The sequence below is a fragment of the Scyliorhinus torazame genome, chromosome 8, assembly GCF_047496885.1.
Source record: "Scyliorhinus torazame isolate Kashiwa2021f chromosome 8, sScyTor2.1, whole genome shotgun sequence".
In the NCBI taxonomy this organism is placed as follows: Eukaryota; Metazoa; Chordata; class Chondrichthyes; order Carcharhiniformes; family Scyliorhinidae; genus Scyliorhinus; species Scyliorhinus torazame.
In genome coordinates, this window is record NC_092714.1 from 126,711,361 (window position 1) to 126,729,437 (window position 18,077).

Sequence of the window (18,077 nt, forward strand, 5' to 3'; positions counted from 1 at the left end):
GTGATGAGGAGATATAATTTCTTCCGCGGGGTAGTGTATCTGTGGAATTCTTTACCACAGAGGGGTGTGGAGGCTGGATCATTTAGTATGTTGAAGGCTGAGAGAGACAGATTTTTTTATCAGTAAGAGAATCAAGGGTTATGGATTTGGCCGGAAAGTGGAGTTGAGAATTATTATATCAGATCAGTCATGAGCTCATTGAAAGGTGGAGCAGACCTGATGGGCCAAATGCCTACTTCTGCTCCTATGTCTTATGGTCTTATGATCTGAAAAAGTAAAATAGATAGAAAGATAAAGATGTTTCTGGATTTTGAGACTTAAAAAAAAAAATTTAGAGTGCCCAATTCATGTTTTCCCAATTAAAGGGCAATTTAGCGTGGCCAATCCACCTACCCTGCACATCTTTGGGTTGTGGGGGTGAAACTCATGCAAACACAGGGAGGATGTGCAAACCCCACATGGACAGTGATCCAGAGCCGGGATCAAACCTTGGACCTCGGCGCCGTGAGACAGCAGTGCTAACCACTGCACCACCATGCTGCCCTTGGAGTTTGAGACATAATGAGAGGAAGGTACAAAATGTCCACATCTGAAAACAAAGGCAAAAGCAGCTAGGCTAATTCTGGATAGAATTTGTGTCTCAGAAGTTTTGGACAGAAAGAGAGAGAAGCCTCACAGAGACAGAAGGGTGAAGAGAGGAGTGTATTGTCTTTTTGTGAACTACCAGGCAGAAAGCAGGAAGGTGGATGGTTTCTGGTCAAAGAGATACAATCTGTGGCAGTCTTACAACCTCTGGTAGATTTTTCCTGGCAAAGCTGGGAGGAGAAATCGTGAGCATTACTGCTGGTGATTAATTCAGGAATTCTCCAAGAACTCCAGAGAATTTCCAGACGTTTCAGAAATGCCTGTCAATGGCCATTTGATGTTAATATTCAGTGAAACGGGGTTGTTAACGTGTTGGAAGCTGGGAGTGAATGTAGCCTGTGTGGTTTACAGACTGTAATCCTATGGAGACCGTGGTGGAAGCTATATTAATAACAATATTTATTAGTGTCATTACATTAACACTGCAATGAAGTTACTGTGAAAATATATATATGCGGCATGGTTGATGTTATCGGTTGCAAGAACATGAGAACTAGGAGCGAGGGTAGGCCATCTGGACCCTCGAGCCTGCCCCGACATTCAATAGGATCATGCTGATCTTTTTGTGGACTCAGCTCTACTTACCCATCCGCTCACCCTAACCCTTAATTCCTTTGCTGTTCAAAATCTATCTATCTTTGCCTTAAAAACGTTCAACAAGGTCGCCTCAACTGCTTCACTGGGCAGAGAATTCCACAGAAGTTACTGTGAAAATCCCCTAGTCGCCACAATCCGGAGCCTGTTCAGGTACACTGAGGAAGAATTCAGAATGTCCAATTCATCTAACAAGCTCGTCTTTTGGGACTTGTGGGAGGAAGCCCACGCCGACATGGGGAGAACGTGTAGACTCCGCTAAGACAGTGACCCAAGCCGGGTATTGAACCCGGGTCCCTGGCACTGTGAAGCAACAGTGCTAACCACTGTGCTACCGTATCGAAGCCTCTGCTTTGGATGCTTCCTACAAGACAGAACTATTCGGTACATTGTTCACCTCTGGCCAATTGTTTTGCTTTCATTCAGCGTCTGGAAGCTTGCACGCATGGTGATCTGGGCTGCATGCCCCTGGCTTTGTGACCACTCTGTGAACCAGGAATACAGAATTCAGGCAACTATTCCACAAACCCCAATCACTCTAAATTTATGATTTATAACATTTCAAAATTTAGTGCGGCTATTTTAATTACTTTCACAGAGGTAAGCCATTACTCTGGTTCCCTCAATGGAACGCAAATCACGCAGACATGGGAAGAACTTACAAACACCACACAGACAGTGACCCAAGCCGGGAATCTGGCGTTGTGAAGCAACAGTGCTAACCACAGTGCTACCACGCCGCCTGTGAATGGGCAGGGGATGGTGTGTATAGCCTTTCCTCTGAATTTTCCATTCCTTTGTGGGGCAAACCTTTCAACTGCTTCACATCTGTCCTTCAGCAGATGGAAAATTGGTCCATATTCCCATCTGTGTCATCAGTATTTTAATAAAGATTATCCTGTCATGCCTTTCTATCTCCTTTGTTCCACCTTCTATCGCAAGCCCTTGACTCTATATGCTTGAGTGTCAGTGTTGGTGACCACCCGATGTCTCTATACTTACCTCTTACTGAGGCATCAGCAGTAGCCAATGCTTTATCCCTCGCCAGACCAGAATGGCTGAATCCCCACTGCTACTTGGTTAAGATTGGCTAGCAGAGGATGAAATACAAACCGAGGGCAATTCATTTGCTTGTTTGGGTACTTGGTTGTTGTAAGTACTCAAGTAAAAAAAATCGTTACTCTGGTTTCTCATGTGTCAGGAATATTCTCACTTTTATTTTTCTGCCAGAAATCGTTAAGTATCAGCTTATCTTTTGCAGAATGAAGCACAGCTTTGAATTCTCGGGTGCCCTCATTAAAGCCTGTAATTCAGACATGTTGTCTAAAATCAGTTTAAAACCAGGGCCTGTGGTGCAAATTGAGGAAAGGAAAACAATTTGAGATCCATCTCTCTAAATAAACCAGAGCAGTGAAAGCAATTATAACCTGTGGTACTTTGCATAAAGCTTCACAAATCTCTCGGGTGTGTGGTGGTTGTGGTTTCTGTGGCTTTTACTGTTACAGCAGAGAAGCAAAAATTGCAACAACTTACATTTATACAGTGCCATTAATGTATTGAAGAGTCCCAAGGTGGAGGCACCCCGTAAAAAGAAAGATACTGAGCCAAGTGAGGAGGGACTGGGTCAAATGACCAAGCTTGGTCAAAAGAGTAGGTTTGAAGAAGAATCATAAAGAAGGAAAGGGAGATGGGGAGGAGAAGGGAATTTCAGAGCTTGTGACCTAGGCAATTGAAGACCAATGGTGGAGCATTTAAAATTGGGTAGAATTTGAGAAGCACAGGGCAGCACGGTGGTGCAGTGGTTAGCACTGCTGCCTCATGGTGTCAAAGTCCCAGGTTTGATCACTGCTCTGGGTCACTGTCCGTGTGGAGTTTGCACATTCTCTCCATGTCTGCATGGGTTTCGCTCCCACAACCCAAAGATGTGCAGGGCACATGGATTGGCTACACTAAATTGCCCCTTAATTGGAAAAAATGAATTGGGTACTCTAAATTATAAAAAAAAGGAATTGGAAAAGCACAGACATCTTGGACGTTTTTGGTGTTGAAAGGAATTGAGTGGCGAGGAGAGATTTGAAAACAAGAATGATAATCTTAAAATCAAGACGTTGATTGACCAAGAGCAAATGTTGGTCGGCGAGAACGGGGTGGTGGGGGAACAAGACATGTTGCGAGCGAAGACACAGGCAGCAGAGATTTGGCTGACCTCACATTTGCAGAGGGTAGAATGTGGAAGATCACCAGGAGCATGGTGGAATAGTCATGTCAAGAGGGAACGAATAAATGAATGGGGGTTTCAGCATCAAATTTGCTCAGATAGACAATTCATGGAGGTGGGAAATGTTAAGGCGGTGGAAATAGGCAGTCTGAGTAATGGCACGAATATGAGATGGGAAGCTCATCTTGGAATCAAACCTGACACCAAGGTTGTGAACGGACTGGCTTAATCTCAGACTGTTACCAGGAAGAGGATGCTATTGGTATCTTGAGGAATGAAACAAGAGAATTCTCTGGAGAATCCACCCACCCTATTCCCTCTCTCAACCTTCCCCCACCCTGACAGACACACACAAAATGCAAAATGTTTCTGATACCATGTGATCTGGAATGACCCATGGATACATTGATGAAAGTTGGCAAACCTTCACTTTTAAATGTTTTGATCAATCAGATGCGTAAAATACATGGGTTTGCTGTACCGGTGGGTTAGAGAATGGGCAGTTATGTGGCTCCACGTCCGACCTTTCTTGAGTATTTGGGGTCAGTGAAAAGTCATCTGATAAGCATGGGTTTGGCAGCTGCCAACATCACTTTGGCACCTGCTAAGGGACCATGATAATAGCCTTTAGCGCAGCACTGGCACAATTAGATCCATTCAGCCTAAATCAAGGGGTAGATCGCACAAACCTATGGGTCTGGATTCTCCGTTTCAGGGACTATGTCCCTCCACCGTCGTGAAAACTGTGGCCCTTTACTCTAGAACAAACGGCGTCAAAAGACCACATATTCACAGCCCTGCAGGGGGCTAGCAGGGAGCCATCGTGAAGCTCGCAGCTCCAGCTGCCGATACGGCCCCCCGCACTTCCGGGTCAGAGTCCGCGCATGTGCACGGTGGCAGCAGCCTCCAGCGGCTGCGCCGTGCTCCATGGCGGACTCGGACCAAGGAGCTGGACCGCAGAAATAGTGCCCCTGATCGACCGCGCACCTGACCTGGACCGCCCGCTCAAAAATACCCCAGTCCCGTATGAGGCCCCCTCCTGCCCACCGATCGGCCAGCCCCCGACCATGGTGGCCGTGGAATGAGTCCGCAGCTGCCTCGTGGCTTTTCCGAATGGCTGGGAACATATTAGATCCACGTCGTCACGACTTCGGCCGGTCGGGGGCGGAGAATAACGGGCAGAGCCTCTGGCAATGGCCGCAAGTGGAGGATGCGCGGTGCGGCGTATTCCCTGGGTGCACCGCTTTTCGAGGGATGGAGAATCGAGGAACTGGCGCCGGTCCCGGTTTCATGCGTGGAACTGGATTCTCCGCCTATGGCGCCGGACGCGATTTTGGTGTCAGGATGCGGAGAATCCAGCCCGTGGTTTCTGAAAGTCTGAGCCATGAGACATAGAGCCCAGTTCAAAATGCTGCCTCAACTGAATCCAAATCCACAAGTGGCAATCACCACCGGGCTGGAAGAGAATCTAGCAGAGGAAATAGGGAGTGGTGCTGAACCAGAGCCTTCAGAGCTGACCTTGTGCAGGAAACCTCCTCCATCCACTCCCAAATAGAGTCCGAATCCTCGAACAACACCCGCACCATACCAATATTAGCCATCAGTAATAGCATAACAGATTGGGTAATGCCAACCCCCTGACTCCCTATCCCTTTGCAAAAACATCCTATGAACCAAAGGAGTCTTACCAGCCCAAACAGAAGTAGAAATCAATTTGTCAACCTGACTAAAGAAAACCTTGGGGAGAAAGACTGGGAGACACTGGAACAAAAACAAAAACCTCAGGAGAATATTCATCTTCACCATCTGTACCCTTCCCGCTAGAGTCACAGGGAGGGCATCCCACGTTTTCAAATCGGCCTTCACCCCATCCACCAGACTTTTTTTTAAATTTAAAGTATCCAGTTTATTTTTGTTCAGTTAAGAGGCAATCCACCTACCCTGCACATCTTTGGGTTTTTGGGGTGGAATTTATGCAGACATGGGGAGAATGTGCAAACTCCACACGGAGAGTGACCTGGGGCCAGGATCGAAAACGGGTCCCCGGTGCCAGAAAAGTTAAGTTTTTGAAGCGTGGCTCAATCATGGGCCACACAAATACCCAGATACCGGAAGCTAGTCTTGGCCGGACGAAATCCCATTTCCAGCGAACGGCGCGCCGCTGAGAAACACGCGGCTGGGTGACCGGAGAATCCCGTCCCAGATCTTTACCTGATATTTGCAACGTGACCATTGGTTATCCAAGAATAAGACTTGGGTAATGCCAATATTCTAGTGAGACACATTCGTAGCCATTCTGACGTCCGCTTTGACAATGCTACCAGAATTTTTAAAATCTCTGCTGTTGCAAAAAAAGATGAAGCTTCCTATTGATACATGTAGTTCCAACGGTTGAATTAATCCTGAATTAAAGAACAACTCATGTAACGAGGAAGGCACAGCTCTGGTTTATTACTGCAAATATTTACTGTTAATTTGAGTTTTGTATTGAGCTTTTGTTAATGGTTCTAAAAAATCTCATTTGATGTCAATGCGCCAGTACATTTAGTGCTTTTAAGGTGTGGTACAGTGGTTAGGACTGCTGTCTCACAGCCCCAGGGACCCAGGTTCAATTCCAGCCTTGGGTCACTGTCTGTGTGGAGTTTGCACTTTACCCCATGTCTGCTTGGGTTTCCTCCCACAATCCAAAGATGTGCAGGTTAGGTGGATTGACCATACTAAATTGCCCCTTAGTGTCTAAAAGGTTAGGTGGGGTTACTAAGTTACGGGGACAGGGTGGAGCCATGGGTTTAAGTAGGATGCTCTTTCCAAAGGCCGGTACAGACTCGATGGGCCGAATGGCCTCCTTCTGCACTGTAAACTCTATGATTCTTCCTTTTGGCTTTAATTTATTTCAGTTGCATTATGCCAAAATGCTGCAAAGCCGGGAAAGAAAGTTTCCTTTGGCTGGCGTTTTGACTTGGACTATCTCACAACATTTTACCTTATTGTCATGACAAAAACAGCAGTTTCCATAAGCAGATTGGTTCTCCTCTGAATTGAAACCTGCACTCTTTATGTGTAAAATGAGTGTGAAACTGCACTAATAATTATCCATTAGCCAGAGTAATTTGCACCAGAGATCTCATGGGACGTCCATCATATTTTTCTGCCTACTTCAGTTTGCATTAATTGGCACGCTGTCAGATTATTATGTTCTGGTTAAAATTAATGGATTTATTTGTTTGGATAATTACACAGAAATAGAAATGCACAGGGTACTGAAGGAATATTACTAAGAAACCAATAAAGGTTGAATCAATCTAAAGGGATTAATTTACCAGTATCTTGCTTCGTGTCTTGCGCAGTCCTGAATTCTGCAAATCATTTGCAGAGTTCTCACTGCAAAGTTAATACATGGGCATTGCAATTTTGAATTGCCTGCAGTCCAAGAGGGCTATTTTCAACCTCTACCCAATTGGATGCAATGCTGCCAACTGGCTTTGGGACCATTTTCAGCTAAAAGCTTAGTTCTGTCCTGAGGAACTTCTATACCGTTGGAAGAGGTGTCTTTCAGATGGGATTTTACACTAAGTTTACTCTCAGGTGGAAGGAAAAGATAGTGTATTACAAGAAGGGGAGTTTTGACAGTGTGTATTACAAGAAGGGGAGTTTTGACAGTGTCTTGATCATCACTTAGACCACAATTAATATCACTAAAAACAGAAAATACTGGACAATCCCAGAATGCCTTTCAGCATCTGTGGAGAGAGAAGGGAGCTAACGTTTCGAGTCTGGATGACTCTTTGCCAAACGTTTTGTTCAGTATTTTCTGTTAAAATGAGTCATCCAGACTCGAAATGTTAGCTCCCTTCTCTCTCCACAGATGCTGAAAGGCATTCTGGGATTGTCCAGTATTTTCTGTTTTGTTTCAGATTCCAGCAACTGTAGGAATTTTATCACTAAAAACAGATTTGCTTATCATTATCCCATTGGAGTTTGTGTTCTGATGTGCATCTTAGCCCTTGATTTCGGCTTATGATATGAAACTAATTGTCTGTTTTGCTAATGTGAAATATTTTGTGTAAAGCAATACAACACAATGTGGAACCTTACAAGAATAATCAGTAAACATCGCCAAGGGCATCACAATATATTACTTGGCAAAAAGGTTCAAGGTATTTAGGTTTGCAGAAGCATTGCAGCTTAGGATGCAAAACTTTCAGTGCAGAGTAACACAAATCTCTGGCACCTCTTTAAATGCTTGCATTATTGCAACACATTGCTCATGTTTCTGTTTCTTTAAGGTAAGACCTGCTGCGGTAAAGGCACTATCTGATGATGAAGATTACGAAGAGTACTATGATGAGGAATCTGATGCAATGCCAGACTATGTAAGCATGTAATCTTGTGTGAAACAGATGCAGCATTTCTCGTGGGTTTGCTTTGTCACCTCCTGGCTCTCTTTCCATGGCTCAAACGCTTCTCCTTAAATTAACTTATTCATTATTTTATAGCCTCTCTGTAAAGTGTTTTCAGGTGTTTTGCACATAAAAGATGCTATTGTCCTTTTTTAAATTCAGATATTTTAATTAAACTTTTAGCATTTTATACCCCAAAAATACAAAAAGCACACAAATTACAAACAGTGATCCAAATAGTAAAAGTAAATCCAACTCCCCCCTTACACCCTCCTCCTGCAAATGCCAGGGTATCTGCCCCCGCTCCCGTTAGCAGCTCTGGCAGGTCTGATACCCCCGTATATAGCCATGAAAGAATAGGCTCCAGCTCAATATTTAGGATTGCTGACACGGTGCTAAAAAAAAGAGACCCAGAAAGCCACAAGCTTGGGACAGGACCAGAACATGTGCATGTGGTTTGCAGGCTCTCTCAAACAGCGCTCACATCTAATCCTCAACCTCCTCAAAGAAACAACTCATTCTGGCCTTGGTGAGGTGCACCCTAAATACTGCCTTGAGTTGGATCAGACTTAGCCTCGCACAGGATGACGAGGCGTTCACTCTGCAACACGACTAACTCCATACCTCCTCCTCCAGTATGGGTCCCAACTCCTCCACCCATTTGACCTTCACCCCCTCTCCCAAGACAAACTCTTCTCCCAAAATCCACCCATATATGCCAGTCGAACTACCCCGAGCAGGAAAGAATCCTATCCGCTAAAGTTGAAGGCGGCACCACCGGAAACACCGAGAACATCCATCAAGCAAAATTTCAAACCTAGAGGTACCTCAATGTGTCCGAGCTCACAAGCCCAACTTTCTCATTCAGCTCCTCCAGGCTAACAAACCACCCTTCCAGAAATAGATCACTCATTCTCTTCAGTCCCATCCCGCTCCACCCCCCAAATGTAACATCCAACTTAGCCAGCTCAAACAAGTGGTTCATACAAATAGGGGCACACCTTGACGCTGGCCCCAGCTTGAAATGCTGACAGAGTTGCTTCCATATTTTGAAAGTGGAGACAACCATCGGGTTTGAAGAGTACTTTGCCAAAACGAAAACAGAGACGCCGTCACTAGCGCCCCCCAACTGGACCCTCTGCACGAACCAGACTTCCTCTCCACCCAGATAGACCCCACATCAGCCCAACACCTTCCCCGTATTGGCAGCCCAGTAATAAAACATCAAATTTGGCAGCCCAAGGCCCTTGACTGTCTATCCCTCTGTAGGACTCCACTCCGAATCCTTAGGGTTTTCACCACCCAATTGTATCTATCCAATATAAGCCACTCAATCCCCCTAAAAAATGACATGGGTAAAAATACCGAAAGACACTGAAATAAGAACAAGAACCTCGGAAAAATGTTCATTTTGATGGATTGAACCCGGCCTGCCAAGGACAATGGGAGGTTGTCCCATCTTCACAGGTCAGCCTTAACCCTACCTGCAGTATATGTAGTCGCACCAAATCCTGCACCACCTGAACCCCCAAATACTGAAAACTAGTCCCTATCAGGCAAAAAGGTAGCCCCCCCCCCAGACCGCTCCCCTCCCCGAGGTGCTAACCACAAAGTACTCACTCTTTCCTAAATTTAACTTGTATCCAGAGAACGAGCCAAAGTTCTTCAATATATCAATGATGTCCCCATCACTGGCCCTGGATCCTTCACATAAAGCAGGAGGTCATCCGCATGCAAGGACACCATGTTCAACCCCACGTCTAACAATTCCTTTCAACTTATTTGAGGCCCTCGGGACTCACGTCCCAGTGGCGCCTCCAGCTGTTCCCGCAATTTCTCCCCCACCGTGGGAAACGCCAGACCCTCTAAATACTCTGCTAGTCTCCGCTCAACCCCTGGTGGCTATGACCCATACAGCCTCTGATAAATGACTCGAAATGTCCCATTCATCTTGTCTGGGGTAGCGACCAGCCTACCTTCCAAATCCCTAACCTGAATGTTCTCCCTAGCAGCCTCCTGCTGTCTTAGCTGGTGAGCTAAGAGATAATTGGCCTTCTCCCCATATTCATACACTACCCCTTCAAACGCATCAGTTGGCACACTGCCCCGTCTGCAGACAGCAGATCAAACTGCATTCGCAGCATTTTCATGCGTGCCAATTGTTCCTCAATTGGGTCACTCGCATACCCACAGTCCACTCCCAGGATCTCATCCGCTATCCTCTGTCGCTGCTTCTTGGCCTCCCCATCCACGTACGCCTTATACAATATGATCTCCCCTCTAATCACTGTCTTCAATGCCTTGCACAGAACATGGAACATAGAATAGTACAGCACAGTACAGGCCCTTGTAGAGGGTGAGACCGTCCCATTCTCGTTAAACTCTACATATTCCCTACTGGCTCTAGAGATCTGCCCTCAGAACCCAGTATCTGATAAGAGCCCAACCTCCATCCCATGCGCTGCATCCGTCCTGCCTCTAACATCAGATCCACCAGGTGTGGAGCATGGTCAGAAATAACGACTGCCGAATATTCCATCTTTTTCGCCCCATGTCAAAGAAGTCTATCCCCGAATACACTTTGTGCACTGGGGAAAAAATGAGAACTCCTTATCCCCCTAGGTTGCATAAACCGCCACAGGTCCACACCTCCTTCTATAAATGCAGCTCATACCCTCGCCATCCAGCGACTTTGGCCTGGAGCAATCCAGCTTCGGGTCCAACACACAGTTGAAATCTCCCCTAAAATCAGTTAGTGCGTATCTAAATCCGGTATTGTGGCCAATAACCGCCTTATAAACTTTACATCATCCCAATTCGGGGTGTATACATTCGCTAACACCACCACCTTCCCCTCCAATGTGCCTATAATTATCACGTACTATTCCTCTGGTCAGCCGAGACCTTCCCCACCTGGAAACGGGAGATGCTATTGTACTTAAGTGCAACTCTTGTTCTTGAGACTTGGGGTTTAAAGGCTCACACCAGCTTTGCAAGGTCAGCTAGGAATGGGCAGTAAATGCTGGTGAAGCCCCCATCCCAGGAGGAATAAAGAATCTATTTCTTTTAAATTAAAAGAAGGGCAGATGAGAGCCATAGGAATTCTGAAAAATGGGCCTAGAAATTCGATGGGTCACATGTATTCATTTTTTTTTACCTATCCCTCTAACGTGACAAGCAGGAAGTACATACTCATTACAAGCCAAGTGATGTATAGCCCACCATTTTGGTACAGGCAAACAGAATATGAATCCAGGGCCCGTGCCTGAAATTGATATTGGGCCTTTGCATTTGTAGACAAAGGATTTTACCTCTGTTTGAGTCCCCTTCTAAAATATTGTTTTGCCCTGCAAGAGCCGGTATTAACTGCACTCAGGAAAACCAGACATATATGCAGCCTAACAGGTGGTCCACAAAGGGATAACAAGATGCTATATTTTAAACTGTATTGACCAGAACATGGACCCAGGGGTAGGAATGCTCCTCCCCACCCTACAAAGCAGCCACGTGAACTGCTGTCAGCCACCACCATAAACGACCACCCTCCCCACCACCTTTTCCTAGATCCCATACCCTCCGTCTCAATTTTCCACCCACTTTCTACCTCTGAATCCCTCCCCCCTCAAATTCTCCCAGTCACCCAGCCCTTCCGGTTCCCTTTAAGAACTTAACTGCGGGTTGCTGTTGGCAGCATAGCAGTCCTAACTGATCTTTGAGGCCTCGTCTCTGGAAAACTATCTGGGGAGATTGCCATTATGTGTCCACAGCTCAGCAACATCTGCTGCAGCCATTTGTCCATTTTTGACTTAAAAGATGAAGGTTCAATAGAGGGACAATGGTAACACACAAAGATAAATTCACAAATCTCACACACACAGTTAATGGGAAGCTGCACTGCAAAAACAATGCATTGGTTCAAGATTTAGCACTAAATTGTTGTTGCGGTCTTTTACACACACACTCTTAATATACTGTTTCCTATAAAATTGGTGAATTTACCATTTAGTGATAATAAGGAATCTTTTTCCTTTATTGATGCACGATCAATGACCACTAAAGCAAGGTTGTAGTCCAACTGAAGGCTTTAATAAGCTAGATGTTTCCCCCAGCAGCTCAGGTCCAGAAAGAAGGCTGCTGGGGCAGCACGGGCTCTTATACCCCGCCTTGCAGGGCGGAGCTACCATACAGCTTGACTAACAGGAAACATACAATATCTACCAATGGTGTTCCAGCATTACCAGGTACCGTAATACCTCTACACAGACGCCCACATTCACCCCCTGTTAAAAAAGAGTCCGGCGGGGGTGGTGGCTTGATATTACAACATAGTAACATGGTAGAAATTATAGTTATGGAGGTACCGTAATACCTCCGTGCAGCGTTTTGTAACTATTTACAGATTCACAATTAACTATATACAGTTTAAAATGAAGCAATCAGTCGATCGGAGGCCCTGGTCGTCCTCTGTGATCGTTGAAGCTTTGGTGGTGACGCCGGTGAAGGCTCGGGCGCCTGTGACTCCGGGAGCGTGGCCTCGATCTCTGTGTCAGCTTCAACACCCCTAGACGGCACTGGTGGGGAAAACGGTTGACCTGGGAAGGGAGCGACTGCGGGGTGCGTCGGTGGGTGGGGGGGCCTAGACGGGGCCGGCGGAAGGACCGATCCTCCTGTAAGGTGCACTGGTGGGAGGGAGGGTGGGACTGGTGGCTGGGGTGTGCGTGGGGATCCGGTGGGCGCCAGGTCTCGTAGGGAGACCGTATCTTGTTGGCCGTCGGGGCACCACATAGGCGTACTGGTGGTTAGCGTGGAGAAGATGGACTCTCTCGACCAACGGGTCCGACTTGTGCGCCCGCACGTGTTTTTGGAACAGGATGGGTCCGGGAGCTGCCAGCCAGGTCGGGAGCGAGGTCCCAGAGGAGGACTTCCTGGGGAAGACAAGGAGATGTTCGTGAGGTGTTTGGTTGGTCGTGGTACAAAGCAGTGACCGGATGGAGTGGAGGGCATCCGGGAGGACTTCCTGCCAGCGGGAGACTGGGAGATTCCTGACCGTAGGGCCAGTAGGACGGTCTTCCAGACCGTTCCGTTCTCCCTCTCTACCTGTCCGTCACCCCGGGGGTTGTAACTGGTCGTCCTGCTCGAGGCAATGCCCTTGCTGAGCAGGAATTGACGCAGTTCGTTGCTCATAAAGGAGGACCCCCTATCACTGTGTATGTAAGCAGGGAACCCGAACAGTGCAAAGATGCTATGGAGGGCCTTGATGACGGTGGTTGCGGTCATGTCGGGGCAGGGGATGGCGAATGGGAACCGGGAGTACTCGTTAGTCACGTTCAGGAAGTACGTGTTGCGGTCGGTGGAGGGGAGGGGGCCTTTGAAGTCCATGCTGAGGCATTCAAAGAGACAGGAAGCCTTTATCAGGTGTGCTTTCTCTGGCCGGTAGAAGTGCGGTTTGCACTCCGCACAGATTTCGCAGTCCCTGGTGGCTGTCCTGACCTCCTCGATGGAGTAGGGCAGGTTGCGGGTCTTGATAAAGTGGAAAAAGCGAGTGACCCCCGGGTGGCAGAGGTCCTCGTGGAGAGCTCGGAGGCGGTCCACTTGTGCGTTGGCACATGTGCTGCAGGACAGGGCATCAGGAGGCTCGTTTAGCTTCCCGGGACAATACAAGATCTCGTAGTTGTAGGTGGAGAGTTCGATCCTCCACCGCAAGATCTTATCGTTTTATATCTTGCCCCGCTGTGCATTATCGAACATGAAAGCAACCGACCGTTGGTCAGTGAGGAGAGTAAATCTCCTACCGGCCAGGTAATGCCTCCAATGTCGCACAGCTTCTACTGTGGCCTGGGCCTCCTTTTCGACTGAGGAGTGGCAGATTTCGGAAGCATGGAGGGTACGTGAGAAGAAGGCCATGGGTCTGCCCGCTTGGTTGAGGGTGGCCGCCAGAGCTACGTCAGACGCGTCACTCTCGACCTGGAAGGGGAGGGACCCGTCGATGGCATGCATCGTGGCCTTTGCAATGTCTGCTTTGATGCGGCTGAAGGCCTGGCGGGCCTCCTTCGACATGGGAAAAACTGTGGGTTGGATCAGGGGATGGGCCTTGTCTGCATAGTTGGGGACCCACTGGGCATAGTAAGAGAAAAACCCTAGGCAGTGCTTCAGGGCCTTGGAGCAGTTAGGGAGGGGCAACTCCATAAGGGGGCGCATGCGTACAGGGTCGGGGCCTATGATTCCATTTCGCACTACGTAGCCGAGGATCGCTAGACGGTCGGTGCTAAACATGCATTTATCCTTGTTATACGTAAGGTTAAGGATCTTTGCAGTCTGGAGGAATTTTCGGAGATTGGTGTCGTGGTCCTGCTGGTCGTGGACGCAGATGGTAACATTATCGAGACACGGGAATGTTGCCCGTAAACCGTACCGGTCAACCATTCAGTCACGCTGGAAGACCGAGACCCCATTAGTGACACCGAAGGGAACCCTTAAGAAGTGGTAGAGCCGCCCATCTGCCTTGAAGGCAGTTTATTTGCAGTCACTAGTGCGGATGGGGAGCTGGTGGTAGGCGGACATAAGATCCACCATGGAGAAGACCTTGTAATGCGCGATCCTGTTTACCAGGTCGGATATGCGGGGGAGAGGGTTCGCGTCCAGCTGCATGAACCTGTTGATAGTCTGACTGTAGTCGAAGACCATCCTATGCTTCTCCCCGGTCTTTACCACCACTTCTTGAGCTCTCCGGGGACTGTTGCTAGCTTCAATGACTCCTTCCCTCAGTAGCCTTTGGATCTCTGACCTAATAAAGATCCGATCCTGGGCACTGTACCGTCTGCTCCTGGTGGCGACGGGTTTGCAATCCGGGGTGAGGTTCGCAAACAAGGAAGGCGGATCGACCTTGAGGGTCACGAGGCCGCAGACAGTGAGTGGGGGGGGTATAGGGCCACCGAATTTGAAAATTAGACTTTGGAGATTACACTGGAAGTCTAAACCTAGGAGTGTGGCTGCGCAGAGGTGGGGAAGTACGTAGAGCCGGTCATTTTTAAACTCCCGTCCCTGGACCGTGAGGTTTGCTACACAAAACCCCTTTATCTCTACTGAGTGAGAACCGGAGGCCAGGGAGATTTTTTGATTAACGGGGTGGACGAGGAGAGAACAGCGCCTTACCGTGTCGGGGTGTATGAAGCTCTCCGTGCTCCCAGAGTCGATTAAGCAGGACGTCTCGTGTCCGTTGATTAGTACTGTTGTAGCAGTTGAGAGTGTTCGAGGCCGGGACTGATCCAGGGTCACCGAGGCTAATCACAGAAGTTGAGTGTTCTCTTCGGGCAGTGTGCAGTCAGCCGAGCTGGGGTCCTGGGAGTCCATCCAAGATGGCGGCGCCCATTGGTCGCACATGGCTGGGGTTGCACAAAATGGCGGCACCCATCCATCGAATGTGGCGTCCGCGGGACAAGATGGTGGCGCCCGGGGGCCGCACGTGGTCCTGGAGGAGTAAGTCGGCGGCGCCCGCTGGCCGCACAGGGACGGTGGAGAGGTTTGTGGTGGCGCTCTGCATTCGCCACCGGAGACCGCAGCGACCCCACGGGCCTGGCATACCACAACGAAGAGGCCCTTTTTACCGCATCCCTTGCAGGTGGATGCGCGGGCCAGGCAGCGCTGCCGGGGGTGCTTGCCTGCCTGAAAAAGTAGCAGCGGGGCCCCCCGGGGTTGCCAGACCTTGCAGCACAAGCTTGTGGGGAGGTGGGAGATGTCTCAGGGTCGGTTGCGGAGGGGTTCCACGCTGCCCAGGGGGCTGCCGCGCGGTCGGGAGCATAAGCGCGGGCGTTTCGGGAGGCCACATCCAGGGAGCCTGCAAGGGCCCGTGCCTCCTTGAGGCCTAGGGTGTCTTTTTCCAGCAATCGCTGGCGGATTTGGGGGGACAGCATACCTGCCACAAAAGCGTCCCGGATCAAGAGTTCTGTGTGGTCCCTCGCCAAAACTTGCGAGCAGTTGCAGTTTCTCCCCAACACCAGGAGCGCACGGTAGAATTCTTCCAGTGATTTCCCCAGGGATTTGTCGCCTCATTGCTGGCAGATGTTGGGCGTGGACCTGATTTACCGGGCAAATATAATGTCCTTTTAGCAGCTCCATTGCTGCATCGAAGTCGTCCGCATCCTTGATGAGGGTGTAAATTTCCAGACTCACCCTCGAGTGCAGGACTTGCAATTTCTGTTCCCCCGTGGGTGTGTTTTCGACCGTTCCGAGATATCCTTTAAAAAACACCAGCCAGTGCTTGAAGGTTGCCGCTGAGTTCGCCGCGTGGAGGCTGAGTTGCAGACACTCCGGCTTGATTCGGAGCTCCATCCTTTTAAATCTAGCTTATTAAATTGATGCATGATCAATGACCACTAAAGCAAGGTTGTAGTCCAACTGAAGGCTTTAATAAGCTAGATGTTTCCCCCAGCAGCTCAGGTACAGGAAGAAGGCTGCTGGGGCAGCACGGGCTCTTATACCCCGCCTTGCAGGGCAGAGTTACCATACAGCTTGACCAATAGGAAACATACAATATCTACCAATGGTGTTCCAGCATTACCAGGTACCGTAATACCTCTACACAGACTACCACATTTATGATACACTATTTTCTCAATTTAAATATATGCCAAAGCACCTGCTGTAAGAAGAAAGCTAACGTACATGTTCTTTAATTATTCAGGATAGTGACATAACAGACAGCTCTGGACATGAAGGCCAGCAGTCCTCACTGATGGAAATTCTCAATTACTGTCAGGTAAAAAGGTGATCCTTTAAATCATCTCCTGCCATTGCTGAGTTCCCACCAACCCTAACCAGTGATTGCAGATTGCAGCTTTCAAAATTGACACCCAGCTTCACTTAAGTGACAACAAATACTGTGTGAGATCAGCAGATACCGTGCGAGATCGGCAGTTACCGTGCGAGATCGGCATCTGCCCAATTGCATATCTAAAAGAGTGAATGTTTACTTCAAACTTGTCCATTAAACCACTGTACTTTAAGTCGTACACAGGGGTTTCAGTTAATGAATGATAACTGGACCTTCTACCGAGGGCTATACACCTCCGAGCCCCCGACGGGGGCGCAGGGATGAAACAGTTCCTCGTCAGACTGGAAATACCAGTTAAGGGGGAGGACAGAAGGGGGGAGCTGGAAGCACCAATAGACCTGAAAGAAATCTTGGAGAGCATTAGCTCCATGCAGGCGGGGGAGGCACCGGGACCGGATTGCCTCCCGGCGGACTTCCATAACAAATTTGCACCGGCCCTGGCCCCACATCTAAGGGACATGTTCGTAGACTCCTACACTAGTGCAGGCCACAATTTCACTGATACTCAGAAAAAGACAAAAGACCCGACGGAATGTGGATTATATAGGCCCATTTCGTTGCCAAATGTGGATCCGAGAATAATTTATCTTGCTAGGTAACTCTAACTGTAAGCAGACAGGTTTTATTTTAGGCGCAAGTTGTAGCAACTGTTCATTCAAATGTCTGGAATTTATCAACAAGTGTTGTGATCCAGTTGGACTAAATATGGATTCAGGACCCTAGGGCTTCTACACACCACCTGATTTGGTGATCTGGAGAGGTGTATAATGGGTGGTTAATCCACTAGGGCCTGGCTTCCCCAGTAGTGTATGATTTGGGAGCTGACTGTGTGTGAAATCAAAGGATTCACCAATGTACTACTTTTTAATTGCAGAGAATTCCTTATTCTAATCACACTGTCTAAAGAAACAGTTTCTCACATTTCTTTGAGCTATTGTCCTAAATTTATGTATGCTCCTAATTGTCTTTCGCAGCAGTGAAAACAACCAAGTGTTCCTTGTTGACAATTGGAAAAATTCCCCCATTCCTTCAGATTGCTCGCACCCTTGACATTTGGTTTGGTTCCTACAGAGCTTCTGACCCATAATCCCCTCAATCCTGGAACTGCATCCTGCAAGTTGCTATTGCTACCTGAATAGTTACAATTCAATGGCATTAGCATCACTGAATCCCTCACTATCAACATCCTGGGGGTTTGCCATTTACTAGAAACTGAACCGGACTAGCCAGATAAATATTGTGGCTGTCAGAGCAGGTCAAAGACTAGGAATCCTGTGGTGAGTAACTAACCTGACTCCCCAAAGCCATCTTCAAGGCACAATCAGGAGTGTGATGGAATACTCTCCACTTGCCTGGACGAGTGCAGCTCCAACAACACTCAAGAAGCTCA

At 48.1% G+C, this 18,077-nt stretch overlaps 1 protein-coding gene across 2 annotated transcripts in view; it reads left to right on the plus strand.

Moving 5' to 3' along the window:
• The window catches only part of LOC140428100 (BEN domain-containing protein 2-like), a 249,390-nt gene that overhangs the window by 95,505 nt on the left and 135,808 nt on the right, over positions 1-18,077 (plus strand). For both annotated transcript variants that reach the window (XM_072514160.1, XM_072514161.1), the window contains exons 4-5: positions 7,744-7,830; positions 16,538-16,612. In XM_072514160.1, coding sequence (XP_072370261.1) covers positions 7,744-7,830; positions 16,538-16,612 — 162 coding nt within the window. The remainder of the gene's footprint in view (positions 1-7,743; positions 7,831-16,537; positions 16,613-18,077) is intronic.